The 21,414-nt window shown below is 36.9% G+C and overlaps 1 protein-coding gene across 4 annotated transcripts in view; it reads left to right on the forward strand.

Moving 5' to 3' along the window:
• Positions 1–21,414, forward strand: part of FAM149B1 (family with sequence similarity 149 member B1) — a 79,714-nt gene that overhangs the window by 21,592 nt on the left and 36,708 nt on the right. For 3 of the 4 annotated variants that reach the window (XM_035021417.1, XM_035021427.1, XM_035021422.1), the window contains exons 4-6: positions 6,697–6,839; positions 7,646–7,762; positions 19,642–19,809. In XM_035021417.1, the coding sequence (XP_034877308.1) occupies positions 6,697–6,839; positions 7,646–7,762; positions 19,642–19,809 (428 nt within the window). Of the gene's footprint in view, positions 1–5,182; positions 5,329–6,696; positions 6,840–7,645; positions 7,763–19,641; positions 19,810–21,414 lie in introns of all 4 variants that reach the window. The other variant, XM_035021434.1, reaches the window with a different exon arrangement.

The raw sequence follows: 21,414 nt of genomic DNA on the forward strand, positions 1-21,414 counted from the left end.
TTCACAGATGACATGATGTAAAAAATCCTGAAGAGGTCACACTCTTTCTGCCCCCACAAAATCTGCTAGAACAAAGAAATAACTTCAGGAAGGTCACAGTATATCAGATCAATTTACAAAAATCAATTATAAATGTGGCATGTTTACATAATAGAATATTATCCAGCCAGGGCGCCTGGGTGGCTCAGTTGGTTAGGCGACTGCCTTCGGCTCGGGTCATGATCCTGGAGTCCCGGGATCGAGTCCCACATAGGGCTCCCTGCTCAGCGGGGAGTCTGCTTCTCCCTTTGACCCTCCTCCCTCTCATGCTCTCTGTCTCTCATTGTCTCTCTCACAAATAAATAAAATCTTAAAAAAAAAAAAAAGAATATTATCCAGCCATAAAAAAGAAAGAAGTACTAATACATGCTATACTATGGATGAACCTTAGAAACAGGTTCACTGAAAGAAGCCAAACACAAAAGGCTATGTATTATATGACTCCCATTTATGAGCAATGTCCAGAAGAGCATATCCAGAGACAAAAAGTAGGTTAGTTTTGACTGGGTAGAAAGAGAAATGGAGGTTTCTTTTCAGGGTGATGAAATTTTCTGGGATTAGATACTGGTGATGGTTGCACAATTGTGAATATACTACAAACCACTGGAAATATACCCTAAACCGCTAACTTGCACACTTTAAAAAGATGAATTTCATGGTATATGAATTGTATCTAAATTTAAAAATCTTTCTACACACATTAGTACATGAACAACTCTGAAAATGAAAAAAAAATAAATTTAATTCACAATAGAACATAAGGGATAAACTAAAAGCAGCACAAAACTTGTACAAAAGAAGAAAGTTAGAAGACTTACACTATCATATTTCAAAACTTAATAAAATGGTGCTATAATCAAAACAGTGTGGTATTGACATAAGGATAGGCATAATGATCAATGGAACAGAACTGGTAATCCAGAAGTAAACCCTTACATTTAGAGTCAATCGATTTTTGACAAAGATGTCAAGGCAATTCAATAGGGAAAGTATCTTTTCCCCATAAATATTGCTGAGACAATTGGATATCCATATGCAAAAAGATGAAATTAGATTCTTAACTCACATCACATAGAAAATTTACTCAAAATTATAAATCTAAATGTAAGAGCAGGGGCGCCTGGGTGGCTCAGTCATTAAGCTTCTGCCTTCGGCTCAGGTCATGATCCCAGGGTCCTGGGATCGAGCCCCGCATCGGGCTCCCTGCTCGGCGGGAAGCCTGCTTCTCCCTCTCCCACTCCCCCTGCTTGTGTTCCCTCTCTCACTGCCTCTCTCTCTCTCTGTCAAATAAATAAATAAAATCTTTAAAAAACAAATAAATTTAAGAGAAAAACTGTCAATCTTTTAGGAAAAAATATGAGAAAACCTGCAAGACAACAGTACACAGATATGACACACCAAAAGCACAAGCCTAAAAATGGATAAATTTGACTTCATCAAAATTAAAATCTTTTGTGCTTTCAAATATACCATCAAGGGAATGAAAGGATAAGCCACAGATAGGGAGGAACTATTTGCAATAGTACATATACCTGACAAAGGACTTGTATCCAAAACTTAAAAATTCTATATTAAGAAGACAAAGCAGTTGAAAAAAATGGGCGAAAGACTTGAACTCCATGAAAGAAGATATATATATATATATATATATATATATATATATGACCAAGTAGAATATAGAAAGATGCTCAGTATCATTAATCATCAGAGAAATGCAAATTTAAAACTGTCATGATGCACCACTTCACACTAAAATTGCTAAAACTAAAAAGACTGACAGTACCTACTTTTAGCCAGGTTGTGGAGCAAAATTTAATGCTCACACATTTCTGGTGGTAGTGCTAAGTTGTATGTATATATGTATGTGTGTATGTAATATATATATGAATATCATATATGATAAGATATATAAATATATTAGCATTCAATAGTGAAGGCAAAATAAAGACATTTCATTTTTTTTATTATGTTATGTTAATCACTATACATTACATCATTAGTTTTTGATGTAGAGTTCCATGATTCATTGTTTGCGTATAACACCCAGTGCTCCATGCAGAACGTGCCCTCTTTAATACCCATCACCAGGCTAACCCATCCCCCCACTCCCCTCCCCTCTAGAACCCTCAGTTTGTTTCTCAGTGGACTTTGAGAAAATATAGACATTTTAAACGTCTATGGAAAAAGAGTTTCCCATCCATATATATACACTGAGAGAACTATTAAATGATAGATTATACCAAGAAGAAAAGGGCAGAAGAAAGGAATGGGATACACAAAGCACCAGAAAGCAAAGTAATTGGAAAAGCATATCGGTAAATCTAAGTAGTTACTAAAACAGATAACATCTTATGTGTTAAAAAACAACACTAATACTGGGGCGCTCAGTCGTTAAGCATCTGCCTTCAGCTCAGGTCATGATCCCAGGGCCCTGGGATCGAGTCCCACACTGGGCTTTTTGCTCAGCATGGAGCCCGCTTCTCCCTCTCCCACTCCCCCTGCTTGTGTTCCCTCTCTTGCTGTGTCTCTCTGTGTCAAATAAATAAAATCTTAAAAATATATATATATATATATTTAATGAAGTTTTTTTTTTAAGATTTTATTTATTTATTTGACAGAAAGAGAGACAGCGAGAGAGGGAACACAAGCAGGGGGAGTGGGAGAGGGAGAAGCAGACTTCCCGCAGAGCAGGGAGCCCGATGTGGGGCTTGATCCCAGGATCCTGGGATCATGACCTGAGCTGAAGGCAGACGCTTAATAACTGAGCCACCCAGGCACCCCAAACTCCATTAAATATTAAAAAAAAAACAAAACAAATAAATACTAAAATTCAAGGGGCGCCTGAGTGGCTCAGTCGTTAAGCGTCTGCCTTCGGCTCAAGTCATGATCCCAGGATCCTGGGATTGAGCCCCGCATCAGGCTCCCTGCTCAGCGGGAAGCCTGCTTCTCCCGCTCCCCCTGTTTGTGTTCCCTCTCGCTGTGTCTCTCTCTGTCAAACAAATAAATAAAATCTTTAAAAAAAATAAAATTCGAAATAAAACATGAAAAATACTAGAGGGAAGTTAATGCATATCAAACTCCTTTTTAAAAAATGTATTTTACATAATTGGATTGTCATTCATTGTCAAAGTGATGAAAGATGCCTCAAGCCCCTATATCCCTTTTTGTTCCAGTCAATACTCTAATCCTGTAAACTGAAGTAGGGAGGGTTTCCACTAGAAAAATGGCTTCTTGGGCTGTGTCTAGATCGGTGGCATCAAACTTTTAAAACTGCAACTCATACTAAGACATATAGTTGACATGTAGTTGACATAGACATGTAGTTGACTCACTGTGTGTACGTAAAACAGATGACAAAGTTCCATAAAGTAATAACCTTTATGTGAGTAATACTATTATATTATACAGTCTGTTCTGCTTTATTCTATTTCACTTTTGGGGGGTATTATTTAATAATATTTTATATTGATTTCATGATCCACATGGTCCTAAAGCTTGAAAAAGACTGCTAAGAGTGTTTCCTGAGAAGTCCCAAGTGTTCACCTCTCCTACTTTATTTTATTTTTTTAAAGATTTTATTTATTTATTTGACAGAGAGAGACACAGCAAGAGAGGGAACACAAGCAGGGTGAGTGAGAGAGGGAGGAGCAGGCTTCCCACGGAGCAGGGAGCCCAATGCGGAGCTCAATCCCAGGACCCTGGGATCATGATCTGAGCTGAAGGCAGATGCTTAATGACTGAGCCACCCAGGCACCCCTACCTCTCCTACTTTAAAGATACCTAATACTAAGTCTGAAATTACTCCAAGATAAAAAGTTAAACACAAAAAGATATGGTACCGATTGGTTACTTACTATAAAGACCACTGAGATTCTCAGTTAAGGATATCTTATTTGATGAATGCTCACTATTATTACTAGCATCATCCTTTCTATCACCCAGCATAGAGGCTCATATTCATCTTCATTAACCAACTCTTTCATCAAATCAGTCATCAAATTCTGTGGATTCTATCCTCATACAACATGGCTCATATCTTTGTTCTCCTTTTTCCCCGTATTTTAAAAAATTGAGATCTGATTGATATAACTTTATATTAGTTTTAGACATACAATATAATAATTTGATATATGTATATATTGTGAAATGATCAAAGTTCTTGCTCTGTTTCAGTGGAAGACAGAAATCCTAAAAAACATTAGACTTTGTTAGAAAAATAAAGAAGTATGGATGCTAAAATTTTAAGTATAACTACAAATAGAATATAAACATAATGAATAACTTCCAAATTAATAGGGAAAATAAGGAAAACAGTGTAACAGAAGGAAAAGAGAATAAAAAATGCAAGAAAAAGAAGGATAATACAAACACAAAATAAATGATAGAAGTAAGTCCAAATATTGCACATTACAATAAGTAAAAGTGGATAAAATTTACCTATTAATAAAAGACAGAAACTCTGAAATTGGATTTTAAAGTTCCAGCTACATGCTATTTAAATAAATGTGTCAAAGACAGAATGACACCCAAATGTTGAAAATAAAGGAATGGAAAGAGTTATAACAGGTAAATACCAAGAAGAAGAAGAACAGTATTTAAGTAGATAAATATTTAATAGAAAAAAAAAAACAAATTAGTGAAACAGGCTCCTAACTATTGAGAACAAAAATGGTTACCAAAGGGGAGGTGGCTGGGGGATGGGTGAAAGAGTAATGGAGATTAAGGACTGCACTTGTCATGATGAGCACAGGGTGATGTATGGAATTGTTGAATCACTGTATTGTATACCTGAAACTAATATAGCACTGTTGTTAACTATACTGGAGTTAAAAAAAAAAAAAAAAGATATCTTGCTAAGAGATTGTGCTTAGTCACTTCTTTCTCAACATTATCCCATTCTCATCGCTAATAACAAACTTTGACCCTCCGTGAAAAAAAAAATAACAAATTTCACTGAGACTAGTAAAATCCCATTATACCCCCAGGAGCTTGAAAACAGTAAGAAATTTTTAGGAAGATTATTTGTGTTGAGTCTTGTGAAAATAAATAAATGCCATTAAACATGGAGTTGGGAAGCCCTAAAAGGAGATCTCTCACACACTACCTTCCTCCATAAGAAGCCATAACTCACATTCCCCAACAGGAAGAAGCCTACTTTATATACCCTAACAGAAGGAAGGAAGAATTTCTTCCTACCCAGCAACAGCCCAGCCCATGAGAGAAACCACCACACTCAACCAATGAGAAGCCATAACAGCCCCTTCTAGCTTCCTCCTTTCACCTATAAAAGTAAGCCCCTTTCCTCTTTTCTGGACTTGCCTATGGTTCACCATAAGTTTGCTTGTCCCCAGTTCCACTTCTCTGCTATTCCCAAATAAGCTCATTTTGCTTGTAAAATAGCTGACTCTTGTTCTTTTTAAGGTCAACAGTCTTTAAAGTTAAACTTCATATCTATTTAGCAAACCTTTTTTAATTGGGTAGAAGTTGATTTTCATTCTTGGAGTGAAAATACAGATTTCTTATACTTTTAAAAAAGATTTAACTTTTCGGGTGCCTGGGTGGCTCAGTTGGTTGGGCGACTGCCTTTGGCTCAGGTCATGATCCCGGAGTCCTGGGATCAAGTCCCACATTGGGCTTCTGGCTCAGCGGGAAGTCTGCTTCTCCCTCTGACCCTCTCCCCTCTAATGCTGTTTCTCTCTCTCTCTCTCTCAAATAAATAAATAATCTTAAAAAAAATTAAAAAATGAAAAAGATTTAACTTTTCTTCCACCAGAATATAAAAGGGTGCATAAAATACAGATGAAGTAGAGGGTAAGCAGAAAATCAGATAACATGATCAGATTTACATTTTATAGCCATCCCTATGGCTGCTGCTAAGAATTATAGAGGGCAGGGACATAACCTAAACTGTCAACTGAAAAATACAGACTATAAAGTAATACATATACACTTGGCCCTTGAACAACATAGGTTTGAACTGTGAGGGTCCACTTTTATGTGGATTTTTTTCAATACAGTACAGTACTATAAATGTATTTTCTTTTATGATTTTCTTAATAACCTTTTCTTTAGCTTACTTTATTATAAGAATACAGTATGTAATACATATATAAAATATGGGATATTGGTAAAGCTTCCAATCACCAGTAGACTATCAGTAGTTAGGTTTTTGGAGGCTCAAATGTTATATATGGATTTTTGACTGTGTGTGGGGGGGGAGATGGTGGTCAGCACCCCTAAGCCTCATGTTGTTCAAGAGTCAAATGTATAGGATTGACTGTCTATCTTCAGCTCTAAAAAAATACTGGAACCAAGCAATTATACTAAAATTAGCAATCATTATATTTGGTAGAATTATTGGTAATTTTAATTTTTTCTTCATACTTTACTGGATCTTTCAAAATGATTACAATAAACAGTATTTTTATGATGAAGAAAATGTTACTTTAAAAAAAGTAGGTATTTCTATAAATTTTTTTAAATAGGAATAGAAAGGAAATCTGAATAGTATAAGACATAAAAATTCACTAACTTTTCTTTCATGGAAATTCAGCAGTATTTCAAATGGATTAAATATTGAAAACAAAATTTGATTGCTTTCAACCTTTATGATTTTAAAAGGTCACCTAAATATTTTGGTGTGGTATTTTCTTCTAGGAACTTGATCAAAATGCCACTGAAAAAGTCCAGGCAATGTTCACAGCCATTGATGAGCTCCTGTATGAGCAGAAGTTGAGTGTGCATACTACGAGTCTACAAGAAGAGTGCCAACAATGGACATGTAGCTTTCCTCACCTCAGGTACTGAAGCCCTGTGGTTGGCTTGTATTCATGGCTGACACTAAGACTTGAAAAGCAGATATCCAAAAAAGCTTCTATTCTGAAATCTTTATAGGCTTGGTTTTAATGAATGTAAATAAGGCCACATGGGGTACAGATTCAGTTGAGAGAAAATTCAAGTTGAGGGAAGTTTCTTGGAGTTTTCATAACTACCACTATGTTGTCCTAATTGAGTAAAACAATTTCTATTCCAGTAGCTGAGATCTGTGTACTGTAGCTGTACAAACAGCTCTTCTTTTGAGCAAGAGGGTCAGAAAATGTATTTGTTTACACTGTTGTCTACAAGAAAATTCTTATGTATACTTGAAAGCAGACATAAGCTGTTAGGAAACTTTCCCCAGAAACCACATTACTGTACTTACGACTTAAAATTTATACTTAAAATTTATGAAGTATCATGTTCTTAAGAATATAATTCATACTTTTCACTAATTTGGCCTGGCTTTCATCCATTTTGGCAGATTTAATGAAGATTATTATAGAGGATGGAGGGAAAATTACAAATGTTTGCTCAGTTTCCTTGGATTTTTTTCAACAGTGGGAGGCTATAGTTTTATCTTTTCCATCTCCATTCTTTGGAAGAGAGCTATACCTCTAATAAGACTCTGGATTCACATTTTCTCTCAAGAATTATTCTTAATCAGTATCAGACTAAGTACGTACTGGACTTTTATATAGAGCCAGCAAATTTGTTCTAAAATACCTACATTTTGTATGAATGACAGGTGAAGGTGCTTAATTGTCTCTTTATGTTGTTCATTTTGAAGGATTCTGGGTAGGCAAATAATCACTCCAAGTGAAAGTTATGGGCTGTATCCTAGATCCCCTTCTGTTGTTTCAGCTTCACATGAGGCAACACTTTCTCAAGAAAGAGATTCTACTATGTAAGTATTTCTAATATGTAAGTATTTATGTATCCAAATGTGCAAGTGTTATATTCTGCCAGTTATACTAGGGGATTAAAAAATTTTTTACTTGTTGGTATTTAATAAAGCACAGAAAATTCTGTTAAGATTGACTATAGTTTTTGTACATATAAGAATTTTGTTATATAATTTTTTGTTCGAAAAGTAGTAAGATATTCCCTAGGGTTTAAGGATATTTTTGTTATTTTGTTATTTGATATTTTGTTATTCAGATCCATCTCTATCTCTGTATTTATATATATATATATAATATATATAATTTAAAATATATATATAAAATTATATATATAAATTTATGTATATAAATTATATATATTTTTTTTATATATATATATAAATACAGGCACTTCCTTCTTGAAATAAAGTGTAGATAGACTGGGTTAAAAAAATTTAGGGGTCTGAGAAACACACTTTAACGATTTTTTTTTTTTTAAAGATTTTATTTATTTATTTGACAGACAGAGACAGAGAGAGAAGGAACACAAGCAGCAAGGGTGGGAGAGGGAGAAGCAGGCTTCCCACCAAGCAGGGAGCCCGATGCGGGGCTTGATCCCAGGGCCCTGGGATCAAGTCCTGCACCGGGCTCCTTGCTCTGTGGGGAGCCTGCTTCTCACTCTGCCTGCCACTCCCCCTCCTTGTGCTAGTGCTCTCTCTCTCTCTGACAAATAAATAAATAAAATCTTAAAAAAATAAAGATTTTTTGAAAAAATTTTGAAAAGTGATTTCTTAAACATAATATTAATTACAACTTAATTTCTTTACAGAAATTAAAGTGCTTTTAGTTTATTAGCCTAAATTGGGTAATCAGTATATTATTTAAAATAGCTAATTCTTTTGAATACCTCCTCAAACTCTTTAAACAACAGCAAAATAAACCTAAATAGGATTATTCCACTTTCTTACATTATACACAAAAATAAATTCAAAATAGATTAAAGGGGGCACCTGGGTGGCTCATCGGTTGAGCCTTTGGCTGCGGTCAATATCCCAGAGTCCTGGGATTAAGCCCAGAGGGAGAGGGAGAGGCAGACTCCCCACTGAGCAGGGAGCCTGATGCGGGGCTCGATCCCAGGGCCCTGGGATCATAACCCGAGCCGAAGGCCGACGCTCAACTGACTGAGCCACCCAGGCGCCCAAAGGGGAACCCTCTTGCACCGTTGGTGGGAATGCAAACTGGAGCAGCCACCCTGGAAAACAGTATGCAGTTTCCTTAAAAAGTTAAAAATAGAACTATCCTATGATCTAGCAATCATACTACTAAGTATTTACCCAAAGAATACAAAACTACTAATTGAAAGGGATACATGCACCCTGATGCTTATAGCAACATTATCTATAATAGCCAACTTATGGAAACAGCCCAAGTGTCCATCAACTGATGAATGGCTAAGGAAGATGTGGTACACACACACACACACACACACACACACACGCACACTGGAATATTACTCAACCATAAAAAGGAATGAAATCTTGCCATGGATGGATCTAGAGAGTATAATGTTGAGTGAACTAAGAAAAAGACAAATACCATATGATTTCACTCATATGTGGAATTTAAAAAACAAAACAAAACAAAGAGAAACAATCTCTTAACTATAAAGAACAAACTGATGGTTACCAAAGGGTAGTTGGCGGGGGATGGGTGAAATAGGTGATAGGGATTAAGGAGTGCTTTTGTGATGAGCACCAGGTGACGTATGGAAGTGTTGAATCACTATACTGTACTTCTGAAACTAATATCACACTGTATGTTAACTAACTGGAATTTAAATAAAAACATTTTTTAAAAACCTAAATAGGATTATTTCAAAACTTATGTTTACCCTTAAATCTATTGTAAAACATCATTGTTTTAATTTTGTTGTTGTTGTTATTCCTCATTTTTTTCCCAAGACTGTAGTTTTACTTATTTGAATCACCTTCTAAGAGTTTTAGTAGCAGTAGTTTTGATGCCTTTTTGGACTTGGAGTCATTTCAAAAGACCACAAAGTAAAACATTACTGCATTGGGCCAGTTATGATTACAGGACCTGGGTTATCAACTAAATAAGTCAGAGAATGGGATTTGTTTACTTTTCTCAAAGGATTTAAATTCCAGTTTCTTATCACTAGGCTGAGCTTTCTTTTTAAATTTAAACTTCATGTATTACATCAATAAGCCTTTTTAAGTTTACTCTTTTTATATAACTTCCAGATTTTTACAAACTAATGTCTTCCACAGAAATGACATATTCTTTAATTCTTACTGACCAAAATTACATAACCCATGTCATGTCATTAATATATTTACCTGATGTAGGATAAAATTTATATATGCCTTATTATTTTATAAGTAGTAGTTCCACTTAGACACTCATCTCCAAGGAAATAAGTAATCAAGCCTGAGCAATTTAGCCCCTCTTTTTTTAGGATATCTGACTAAATCTTTCTGCAACATACTGTAAACTTCCTTTCTTTCCTTTCCACTTGCTACCCCACTCCTGATAAGCCCTTCTTGTTTTTGGATTTGCTTTTCTGGACTATTTGCTTACAGTTTTCAATTATTACTTTCATTTACGATACAGATGAACATCTATCTATACTTCATACACAGACATATACCTAGATGAAACAAATTATCCAGCTTTATTAGCATACCACTGCTTATGGAAAGCAATAACAAATATAATCCATGATATTTACTTTCATATAACCACTACTTTGTCCATATGTGTTATTTTCTTGAGTACCATTTGAACTCAGAGCATTTGGCTCAGTCGGTTAAGCGTCTGCCTTCGGCTCAGGTCATGATCCCAGGGTCCTGGGATCGAGTCCTGCATTGGGCTCCCTGCTCTACGGGGAGCCTGCTTCTCCCTCTGCCTCTGCCTCTCTCTCTCTCTCATGAGTAAATAAATAAAATCTTTAAAAAAATAAAATAAAATAAATAAAAATATTTATATATTTTAATTAATCATAATTATTATTGATGCTCAAATTGTTACAACTTGGCCATGTCAAGCTAGTTCCTTTGTTTTTGTTTTGACTGTATCCTTGCCTTGTGGTTACAGCAGGATGTTCCAGGCCCATCTTTAATTTTTTCTTCAAGACAAAGAATGAGCTGAAATTTAAGGAGAACTGTTTCTGTTGAGAGGCTAATCCTTGAAAATTTGGGTAGTGAAGGTCTGTAACTTGGTGCTGCTGCTATTTTACCACTTTTTGCTGTAGGAGGTATGGAAAAATGTGATATGAATTAATTTTGATTTTTTTTTCAGTTTAACAAATCAATTTACCATAAAATTAGGTTTATAAATGACTGAGACTTTCTACAAAAATATTTCAAATTATATCCATTCTTGCCATTCAACATTATATCAGATTTTCCTTTTAAGATTAAGGGTTGATTGTGGTGCCTGGGTGGCTCAGTCAGTTAAGCGTCTGCCTTTGGCTTAGGTCATGGTCCCAGGGTCCTGGGATCAAGCCCCGCTTCGGGCTCCCTGCTCAGTGGGGAGTCTGCTTCTCCCTCTCCCTCTGCCTCTCCTCTTTGCTCTCTCTCTCTCTCAAATAAATAAAATTTTTAAAAATCTTTAAAAAAAAATAAGGGTTGATCCTTTCTGTCTCCCTCTTAAAAATTTTCAATAGCTTCCCACTGAATTTAAGATAAAAATGTAAAATTATATCATAAGCTGACTTAAGCCTATATCTCTATCACTGTCTTCTGTCATTCTCTCTCTTATTCATTAATCCTCCCAACTGGCTTTCTTTAAGGTGTCAAATGTACTAAAACAGGTATTTGGTCCAGTTTCTATTCTTGAGTTCTTGGGCCAGAGAAGAGTGGTACAATAAAAAAGACAAAAATACAGTATTTTCTTCTTTGTATTTCTTAACACGTAGCACAGTGATTACAACATGGTTAGCATTCAATGTTTTTTGGGTTTTTTTTAAGATTTTATTTATTTGACAGAGAGATAGAGCACAAGTAGGCAGAGCAGGAGGCAGAGGCAGAAGGAGAAGGGAGACTCCCCGCTGAGCAGGGGAGCCCACGCGTGACTCGATCCCAGGACCCTGGATCATGACCTGAGCCAAAGGCAGACGCTTAACCGACTGAGCCACCCAGGCGCCTGTATGCAATGTTTTTTTTACTAAATTAAAGCATAACATATTTATATGATACCAAATGATATGAAAATGAATTAATGTATACATTGATATTATGGTTGCAAAACAATGTTATCAATCAAAACAAATATTGGTGTCTAGGCCAAAATGGAATTCCAGGAGCATAAAATAATAGAAGATGGTGGCAGCATAAGGAGAAAACACAGGCAAAAAAGGACCATGACACATAAGGAGCATAAAATAATAGAAGATGGTGGCAGCATAAGGAGAAAACACAGACAAAAAAGGACATTTCCACTTGAAAAAAATTATGCACTTTACTGTTTCAACTTAGCATAAAGAGCTGTCTACCTTTAGTTTAAATACGTATCTCAGCAAAAATTAGCTAACTATAATACCTACTAAGATGTTAAAGTGTATGACTATATGCAGAATTATAATCCTTGAACACCACTAAAGGAGTAGAGAGCACAGAATAGAGAAACCTTTGTGTAAATGACTAAATGACTTTCAACAAGTGTGCCAAGACTACACAATGGGGAAAGGACACTCTTCAACAAATGGTGCTGGGGGTGCGCCTGGGTGGCTCAGTCGTTAAGCATCAGCCTTTGGCTCAGGTCATGATCTCAGGGTCCTGGGATCGAGCCCCGCATCGGGCTCCCTGCTCAGCAGGAAGCCTGCTTCTCCCTCTCCCACTCCCCCTGCTTGTGTTCCCTCTCTGTGTCTCTCTCTGTCAAATAAATAAAATCTTAAAAAAAAAAATGTGAATTGTGTAAGACTGTTGAATCACAGACCTGTACCTCTGAAACAAATAATACATTATATGTTAAGAAAAAAGAAGAAGATAGTAGGAAGGGAAAAATAAAGGGGGGAAATCAGAGGGGGAGACGAACCATGAAAGACTATGGACTCTGAGAAACAAACTGAGGGTTCTAGAGGGGAGAGGGTGGGGGATGGGTTAGCCTGGTGATGGGTATTGAGGAGGGCACATTCTGCATGGAGCACTGGGTGTTATACGCAAACAATGAATCATGGAACACTGCATCAAAAACTAATGATGTAATGTATGGTGATTAACATAATAAAAAAATAAAAATTAAATTTAAAAAAATGGTGCTGGGAAAACTAGGTACCCAGATACAAAAGAATGAATTTGGAACCTTACCTTGCACCATATATAGAAATTAACTCAAAGCAGATTAAAGACCTAAATGTAAGACCTAAGACTATACAACCCCTAGAATAAAACAGGGGAAAAGCTTCAGGACATTGGATTTGGCAATGATTTATTGGATATGACACTAAAAGCATAGGCAACAAGGGCAAAAATAAACAAATGGGACTATATCAAACTTAAAAATTTTTGAGCATCAAAAGAAACAGTCAATACACTGAAAAGACAACCTGTGGAATGGAGGAGAATATTTGCAAATCACATATCTGATAAGGGGTTAATATCCAGGATATAAAGGGAACTTCTGCAACTCCACAACAACAAAAGAACCCAGTTAAAAAATGAACAAAGGACTAGAATACACAATTCTGCAAAGATACATATATGGTCAACAAGCATATTATGTAAAGATGCTCAGTATCACTAATCATAAGAAAAATGCAAATCAAAACCACAATGAGGTATCACCTCACATCCATCAGGATGGCCACTATCAACAGAGCAGAAAATAATAAGTATTGGCAAAGATGCAGAGAAACTGGAACCTCTGTGCACTTTTAGTGGAAATGTAAAATGGTGTGGACACTGTGAAAAACAGTATGGGAGTTGCTTAAAAGATTAAAAATAGAATTATCATGTGATCCAGCAATCCCACTCCCAGCTATATATATCCCCTCCCCAAAAAAAGGCAGGATCTGAAAGAGATATTTGCATATCCATGTTCACTGCACCATTATTCACAATAGACAGGATATCTGGAAACAACCCAAATGTCTATCAACAGATGAATGGCTAAAGAAAATGTGATATGTATGTGCAATAAAATAGTATGTAGCTGTAAAAGGAAGGAAATCCTGTTACATGCTACCATATGGATGAACCTCAAAGACATTATGCTAAGTAAAATAAGCCAGTCACAAAAGGACAATCACAGTATGATTCCACTCACATCACGTATCTAGAGTTGTCAAAATCATAAAAAGTAGAAAGGTGATTGCCAGGAGCAGGGGAGGGGATTAGTATTTAATGGTTATTAGAGTTTCAGTTTTTCAAGATAAAAAAGTTCTTGAAGGGCGCCTGGGTGGCTCAGTGGGTTAAGCATCTGCCTTCGGCTCTGGTAATGATCCCAGGGTCCTGGGATCGAGTCCCGCCACCGGCTCCCTGCTTGGCAGAGAGCCTGCTTCTCCCTCTCCCTCTGCTGCTCCCCCTGCTTGTACTCTCTCTGTCAAATAAGTAAATAAAATCTTAAAAAAAAAAGTTCTTGAAATCTGCTACACAATAATAATGTGAATATACTTAACACTACTGAACTATACAGTTTAAAATGGTTACAATGGAAAATTTAATGTTATATTTTTTACCACAATTTATAAAAATCATTAAGGTGGTATGGTATGGCTGCTGTTTGTCCTAAGCCTACCTCCTTTGTATCACTCACTATAAATTATAGCCTTTGTTTTCATTTTATTTGATTTCTTTTTTACAACTATCCTAAATGCAAGGGCCAGTTAAGCTCATTACAAATCAGATTTTTTTTTAGACATAAAGAGTTTTCTGAAGCTCTCCAAAGCCATGGAGGTATTTCAGTTCTACTGGCAAGTTCATCCAGTCTTGTTTCCTTTCCAGTATATCGTTATGTTTTCTTCTTTTTGGCATCATGAAACCACACCTTCATGTAAATTTCCTCTAGTTCAGTCCTTTCTCGAGTTCCACTGGATAATAAGGTTGGCCTGAAATGGAGTTGAGAGTGGCTAATTGTACTTTTCAGAGCCTAGTCAGGAAGGAGCTCTTGGCCACTTGTTCCTCTCAACCACCTTTGAGGGTCTTGCAGTGATTACCTCCATGAAGGCTTAGATCTGGATGGACTGGTTCCAAATTAAACTCTTTGTTTAAAACACCTAGCAAAGTCATTTTATCCTCTATGCACGTGGGAGAAGAATAAAGTGCCATGATTTTTTTCCTCTCACAAGAAAACATCTCAATACATGCAATACATGTATTTAAAAAAATACAGTTATTTTTTTACTAAGCAAAATATGTTCAATCCCATGTTGGATGTAGAGATGACTTAAAAAAAAAATCTTCAGGGCCTGGCTGGCTCAGTTGGTAGAGCATGCGACTCCTCATCGCGGGGGAGGGGGGAGGGTTGTGATTTCAAGCCCCACGTTGGGTGTAGAGTTTACTTAAAAACAAAACCAAAGGGCGCCTGGGTGGCTCAGTTGGTTAAGCATCCAACTCTTGGTTTCAGGTCAGGTCATGATCTCAGGGTCATGAGATCAAGTCCCACATCGGCTCCATGCTCACTGCAGAGTCTGCTTGTCCCTTTCCCTCTGCTACTCCCTCCGCTCACACTCTGTCTCTAAAACAAAATCTTTAAATTTTTAAAAAAATTCCATTAGTTACCACTTTAAAGAAATGATTGGTTAATAATACAAATGGAATGACACAACAGCACAATAACACATGGAATACTGGGTATCCAGCATTTGACATGGGTTTGACAGCTTTTAATTTGTTATGGTAAAAACAAAAACAAAAACAAAAATTAACATCACTATTTTATAAAAGACATATTAACATTAAAAAAAGCACGAAGTACATAATCTCAAAATAAGGACAATCCTTTTCAAGAAAGGAGATTTGGCAGTCTTCCTGGGCATTGTCCTTATTTTCCTCCTTTTGGTGTAGATCAGTAAAAATGTTGTCATGAATTGTCATATATCTGTTGGCTAGATTTGGGAATCACTGTTTAGAATTTCAGAACAGAGACTTAAAAAACATTAAGTCTCAAATTTGAGACTTTTAATAAACAGTAATACCAGCTGATTTAGATGTGTTGGTTCTCCAAATTTTTCTCATCTCTTACTGTCTCTCCATCCCCAAATACAGAGTGCCTCCTGCTATGGTCCAGACTCCCATCAGCTTATCTGCTCTTGTTTTATCTTTTGTACTAGCCTCCTAACCACATTATCTTTTTTTTTTTTTTAAGATTTATTTATTTATTTGAGAGAGTGAGAGAGTGCATGCGTGTGCATGCAGAAGTCAGGGAAGGGGCAGAGGGAGAGAATCTTCACAGACTCCCCACTGAGCGCAGAGCTCAACATGGGGCGCAGTCTCACTACCCATGAGACCATGACTTGAGCCGAAATCAAGAGTCAGATGTACATTATCTTTTTCATCAGCACCACAGCAATCTTCTTCTTTTTCTTTTTGAGAGAGAGAGAGAGCAAGCGAGGGAGCAGGGGTTAGGGGTGAGGGGAGGGGCAGAGAGAGAGAGGGAGAGAGAAAATCCTGAGCAGGCTCCTCACCGAGCATGGAGCCCAATGCAGGAGATCTCTTGACCTGAGATCATGATCTGAGCCAAAATCAAGAGTCAGACACTTAACCAACTAAGCCACCCAGGGACCCCACTACAGCGATCTTCTAAAGCAAGGATATTGTCATTCCCCTTCTTAAAAACTTTACTTCTGGGTGCCTGGGTGGCTCAGTCATTAGGCGTCTGCCTTCAGCTTAGGTCATGGTCCCAGGGTCCTTGGATCGAGCCCCGCATCGGGCTCCCTGCTCGGCGGGAAGCATGCTTCTCCCTCTCCCACACCCCCGCTTGTGTTCCTGCTCTCACTAACTCACTCTCTCTGTCAAATAAATAAATAAATAAAATCTTTAAAAAAAAAACTTTACTTTTTATTGCTACCAATTAGCCCAAGTTAATACACAAATTTCTGCAGTCTAGCCACATACCTTTCCAACCACTTCCTATGAACTGTACACTTTATTTAATGGCTTACATAAGTTTATTGGTTTTATTTTTATTTTTTAAAAAAGGTTTTATTTATTTATTTGAGAGAGAGTGAGATGGAGAGAGCAAGCAGGAGCAGGGGGAAAGGCAGAGGGAGAGGGAGAAGCAGACTCCACGCTGAGCAGGGAGCCTGATGTGGGACTCAATCCCAGGACCCGAGGATCACAACATGAGCCGAAGGAAGACACTTAAACTGATTGAGCCACCCAGGCACCCCTAGTTTATTTCTGTTTTAAAAGAAGTCTGGAGGAATAGTATCTAAAGGTAGCATGGTGGTGGCATGGTGTTTTCAGGGTCTTAGACTCTTTTCATCTTTTTGCTACACCATGCTAAATCAGCATGTTTTTCTGTAAGTCTTCTTCATGGTCCAAGATGGCTGGTAAGAGTTCCAAACACTTCTCAGGTAGCAGAAAGGAAAGGCAGAAGGGCAAAAGGGCACTCCTTACAGCCAAGCCACTTCTCTTTAAACAACCTTCCTAGCATCCCACAAAACAAGTCTGCTCATATCTCATTAGTTACATTTGACTATAAGGTAATGGAAAATGCAGTCTTTGAGATGAATGTATTGCTCTCCTGAATTAAGTTGGTATGATTTACTAGGAAAGAAGGGGAGAATGGATACTGGGGGGCATCTAGCTTTCTCTGCCACATATGTATATAGTTTTATAAAACTACATATTTGTAATCTTTTTATACTTACCATTTTATTGTGGGCATCTTCCATTTTCTCCCACATTAATTTAATGATCTCATAATGTTCCATTGCATGAATATACCATTATTTAAACAACCAATCCCCAACTGTGCATTTTGGAACAGTTGGGCTAGTTTTCATATTTGGCAATTGTAAACAATTCTATAATATAATTTTTATAGCTAAATCTTGTAGGTCATATACTTGAAGGAAATCCCTACAAAGAAAATCACTGAATGAATGAATCAACAGGTATATTTATTTTAAAGCTTCTAATTCATATTTCTAAAATGTCTTCTAATAAGATTTTCCCACTAGCCTTGCTGAAAAGTGCCACAAATTTCCTTTTTTTTCCATTAAAAAATACCTAAGATACAAAAAAGTGTGAAGAATAACACAAAATATACATTGGTTAAATCTAATATTTGGTTAAACAGCCATTTTAAAAAATTATTGCTCAGATTTGACTGGCTTTCTCCAAAGTAAATCCTGCCCTTAAGGAATATGCATTTGACAATGATGGAGTTACTGGAAATAAGCATATAACCTCCTGAGGTACCTGAAAGTTGTAATTCTTAATAAATATTCTTAATTTTTTCATTAACTTTTAATTGAGGGAGAGTTGAATATAAAATATTAGTTTCAGGTGTACAACATAATCATTTGACAATTACATACATTACAAAAGGCTCACCACGTTAAGTGTAGTTACTATCTGCCACCAAAGTTATTACAGTATTATTGACTACATTCCCTATGCCATACTTCTCAACTTCATGACTAACTTATTCCATAATTGGCAGTCTGTACCTCTTAATACCTTTTACTTTTTTGGCCAATCCCATTCCCTTGAGCAACCATCAGTTTGTCCTCTGTATTTATGTCTGTTTCTGTTTTGTTTGTTCATTTGTCTTGGTTTTTAGATTCCAAATTTAAGTGAAATCATATGGTATTTGTCTTTTCCTGTCTGGCTTATTTCACTTAGCATTATACCCTCTAGATTCATCCATGTTGTAGCAAATGGCAAGTTTCAGTCTTTTTATGGCTGAGTAATATTCCATTGCGTATATATACTACATCTTCTTTATCCATTCATCTATCTGTGGATACTTAGGTTGCTTCCATATCTTGGCTATTGTAAACAATGCTGTAGTAAACATAGGAGTGCATATATCTTTTCAAATTAATGTTTTTATTTTCTTCAGGTAAATAATGGTGGAATTACTGGGTCATATAGGATTTTGATTTTTTTTTTTAAAGATTTATTTATTTATTTATTTGACAGAGAGAGACACAGCGAGAGGGGGAACACAAGCAGGGGGAGTGGGAGAGGGAGAAGCAGGCTCCCTGCAGAGCAGGGAGCCCGATGCGGGACTCGATCCCAGGACTCTGGGATCATGACCTGAGCTGAAGGCAGTCGCTTAACCAACTGAGCCACCCAGGCGCCCCAGTATTTTGATTTTTTGAGGAACCTCTGTACTATTTTCCATAGTGGCTGCACCAATTTACATTCCCACCAACAGTGCACAAGGGTTCCCTTTTCTCCACCTCCTTGCCAACAAGATTTTTTTTTTTTAAGATTTTATTTGTCAGAGAGAGAGAGAGAGCACAAGCAGGGGGAGTGGCAGGCAAAGGGAGAGGGAGAAGCAGGCTCCCCGCCGAGCAGAGAGGCAGCTGCGGAACTCGATCCCAGGACCCTGGGATCATGACCTAAGCCGAAGGCAGACGCTTAACCGACTGAGCCACCCAGGCGTCCCAACACTAGTTATTTCTTGTCTTTTTGATACTAGCTATTCTGACTGGTTATTAGATTTTTTAAAACTTTTCTTATAGCTCTAGCTGTTGCATCTGAAAAGATAGCAAGCAGTATTTAATACTGCATAATACACCTAGGGAGAGTAGGTTTATGATTAGTGTTTATTCTTCCTGTTGTGAGAAATACTAGATATTAAGGCTTAGAGTAGTTCAGAAAGGTGTCAGCAAGACCATGGATTTTGAGCTGAAACTTGTATGACTGAGTTGCTCTAAGAACTGTTGATGTTGTACATAATTAATATTTGCTTTTTCCCCTCCCAGATTTGGCATTAGGGGAAAGAAGTTACATTTTTCATCTTCTTATGCTCATAAAGCATCTTCCATTGCCAAATCCCCTAGCTTGTATTCTATGGAAAGAGAAGAGGAAGACTATGTAATCTTCTCTGAAGGAATAATAGAGGAATACCTAGCATTTGACCACACTGATATGTGAGTATTATGTCTTTCAAGCTTTTCACTCCCCTCCTATTTTGTTTATTATATCAATATATTTTAGAACTATACTTTAGAAAAAGTATATTGATTTTCCTAAATCAATATACTTTAGAAAAAATAAAGTATACTGCCAATATTACCTTATAATTAGATTTATGTCACTTGGTTATTTATTTCCTATTACTTCTCAGGTATCCAGAGTTCATATGCTTAGTTGATACAAATTCCTATTGCTTTCACGTACCAGACTTCCTTCTGCACTGAGTGTGGAGCCCTACATGGGTCTTAGTCCCACAACCCTGAGATTATGACCTCATCTGAAACTGAGTTGGATGCTGAACAGACTGAGCCATCCAGGCGCCCCAAGAAAATGGATTTTATTATTATTATTTTAAAGATTTTATTTATTTATTTGAGAGAATGAGATAGAGAGTGTGCACAAGAGAGCACGAGCGGGGAGGAGGGGCAGAGGGAGAGGCAAGAGGCAGGCTCCTCATTGAGCAGAGAGCCTGATGAGGGACTCGATCCCAGGACCCTGGGATCATGACCTGAGCCAAAGGCAGACGCTTAACTGACTGAGCCACCCAGGTGCCCCAAGAAAATGGATTTTAAATAAAGGAAGTAAAATTCAATCTCATTCACAATTAGCAATGCAAATTAAAATTATAATGAGATACTATTTTATCTGTCAGACTGGCAGAGAAAAAAAAAGAAGTTTGATAATTCCTTGAATGGGACAAAAAGGCATATATTTTCCAACACTGGAGATTTTTCCTCTTTAGAGGAAAGTGGGCAGTATCTTTCCAGTTGGAAGCATATACCCTTTTACTCAATAATTCTGTTTATAGGAATTTATCCTACAGATATAATAGCCATGTAGCCAAAGAACTACGTACAAGGATATTAAAGCAGTACTGACTATAAAAACAAAAGGCTGGTTGGTCAGTAACTGGCCAGTTAGATATGCTATGGTATATCCAATGGAATACTTTGCAGCTATTTTTTAAGAGGCATATTGATCTGTATTAATATGGATCAAGGGCCAGTTACATTGTTAAGTAAAAGACCAAGGTGTAGCACAGTGTATAATGTAACTATTTCTCTGGACCAAAGTATAATGTTGGCTTCTGGGAATGGTAACTGCAGGATAGAGATATAAACTTATTTTTCACTACATACATACATTTCCTTCTGTATAATTTGAATTTTTTTCATCATATGAAAGTGTTATCTCCTATAAAAAGAAACATAAATTTAAATACAATTAATACTAATCAGCCTTCTCCCCCACTTAATGCCAGGCCAGCTCTTCTTGGGGAAAGGAGAAGAGGAGAAAGACTTTAGTTGCCCTGTATAAACATCTGAGCATCCTTCTTTCCTGCTTATAGCTTCCCATTTAATTCTTGAGACCTCTGCTACCCTAGGGATAATTTTCAGTGTAGAGGCCTTAAAATATTTCTTCGTACCTCAAGTGTTCCAGAATTTGCTTTGTCTTACTTATAATACATTCATCATAGTAAGTACGTCTGTCAGTTAGAGTTTTGCCCACCAAATACTGGGGCCATTGGTACTCCCTGACAGAGAAGAGAAGACTTGGCT

The sequence above is a fragment of the Mirounga leonina genome, unplaced genomic scaffold, assembly GCF_011800145.1.
Source record: "Mirounga leonina isolate KUSES-001 unplaced genomic scaffold, KU_Mleo_1.0 Mir_114, whole genome shotgun sequence".
Taxonomy (NCBI): domain Eukaryota; kingdom Metazoa; phylum Chordata; class Mammalia; order Carnivora; family Phocidae; genus Mirounga; species Mirounga leonina.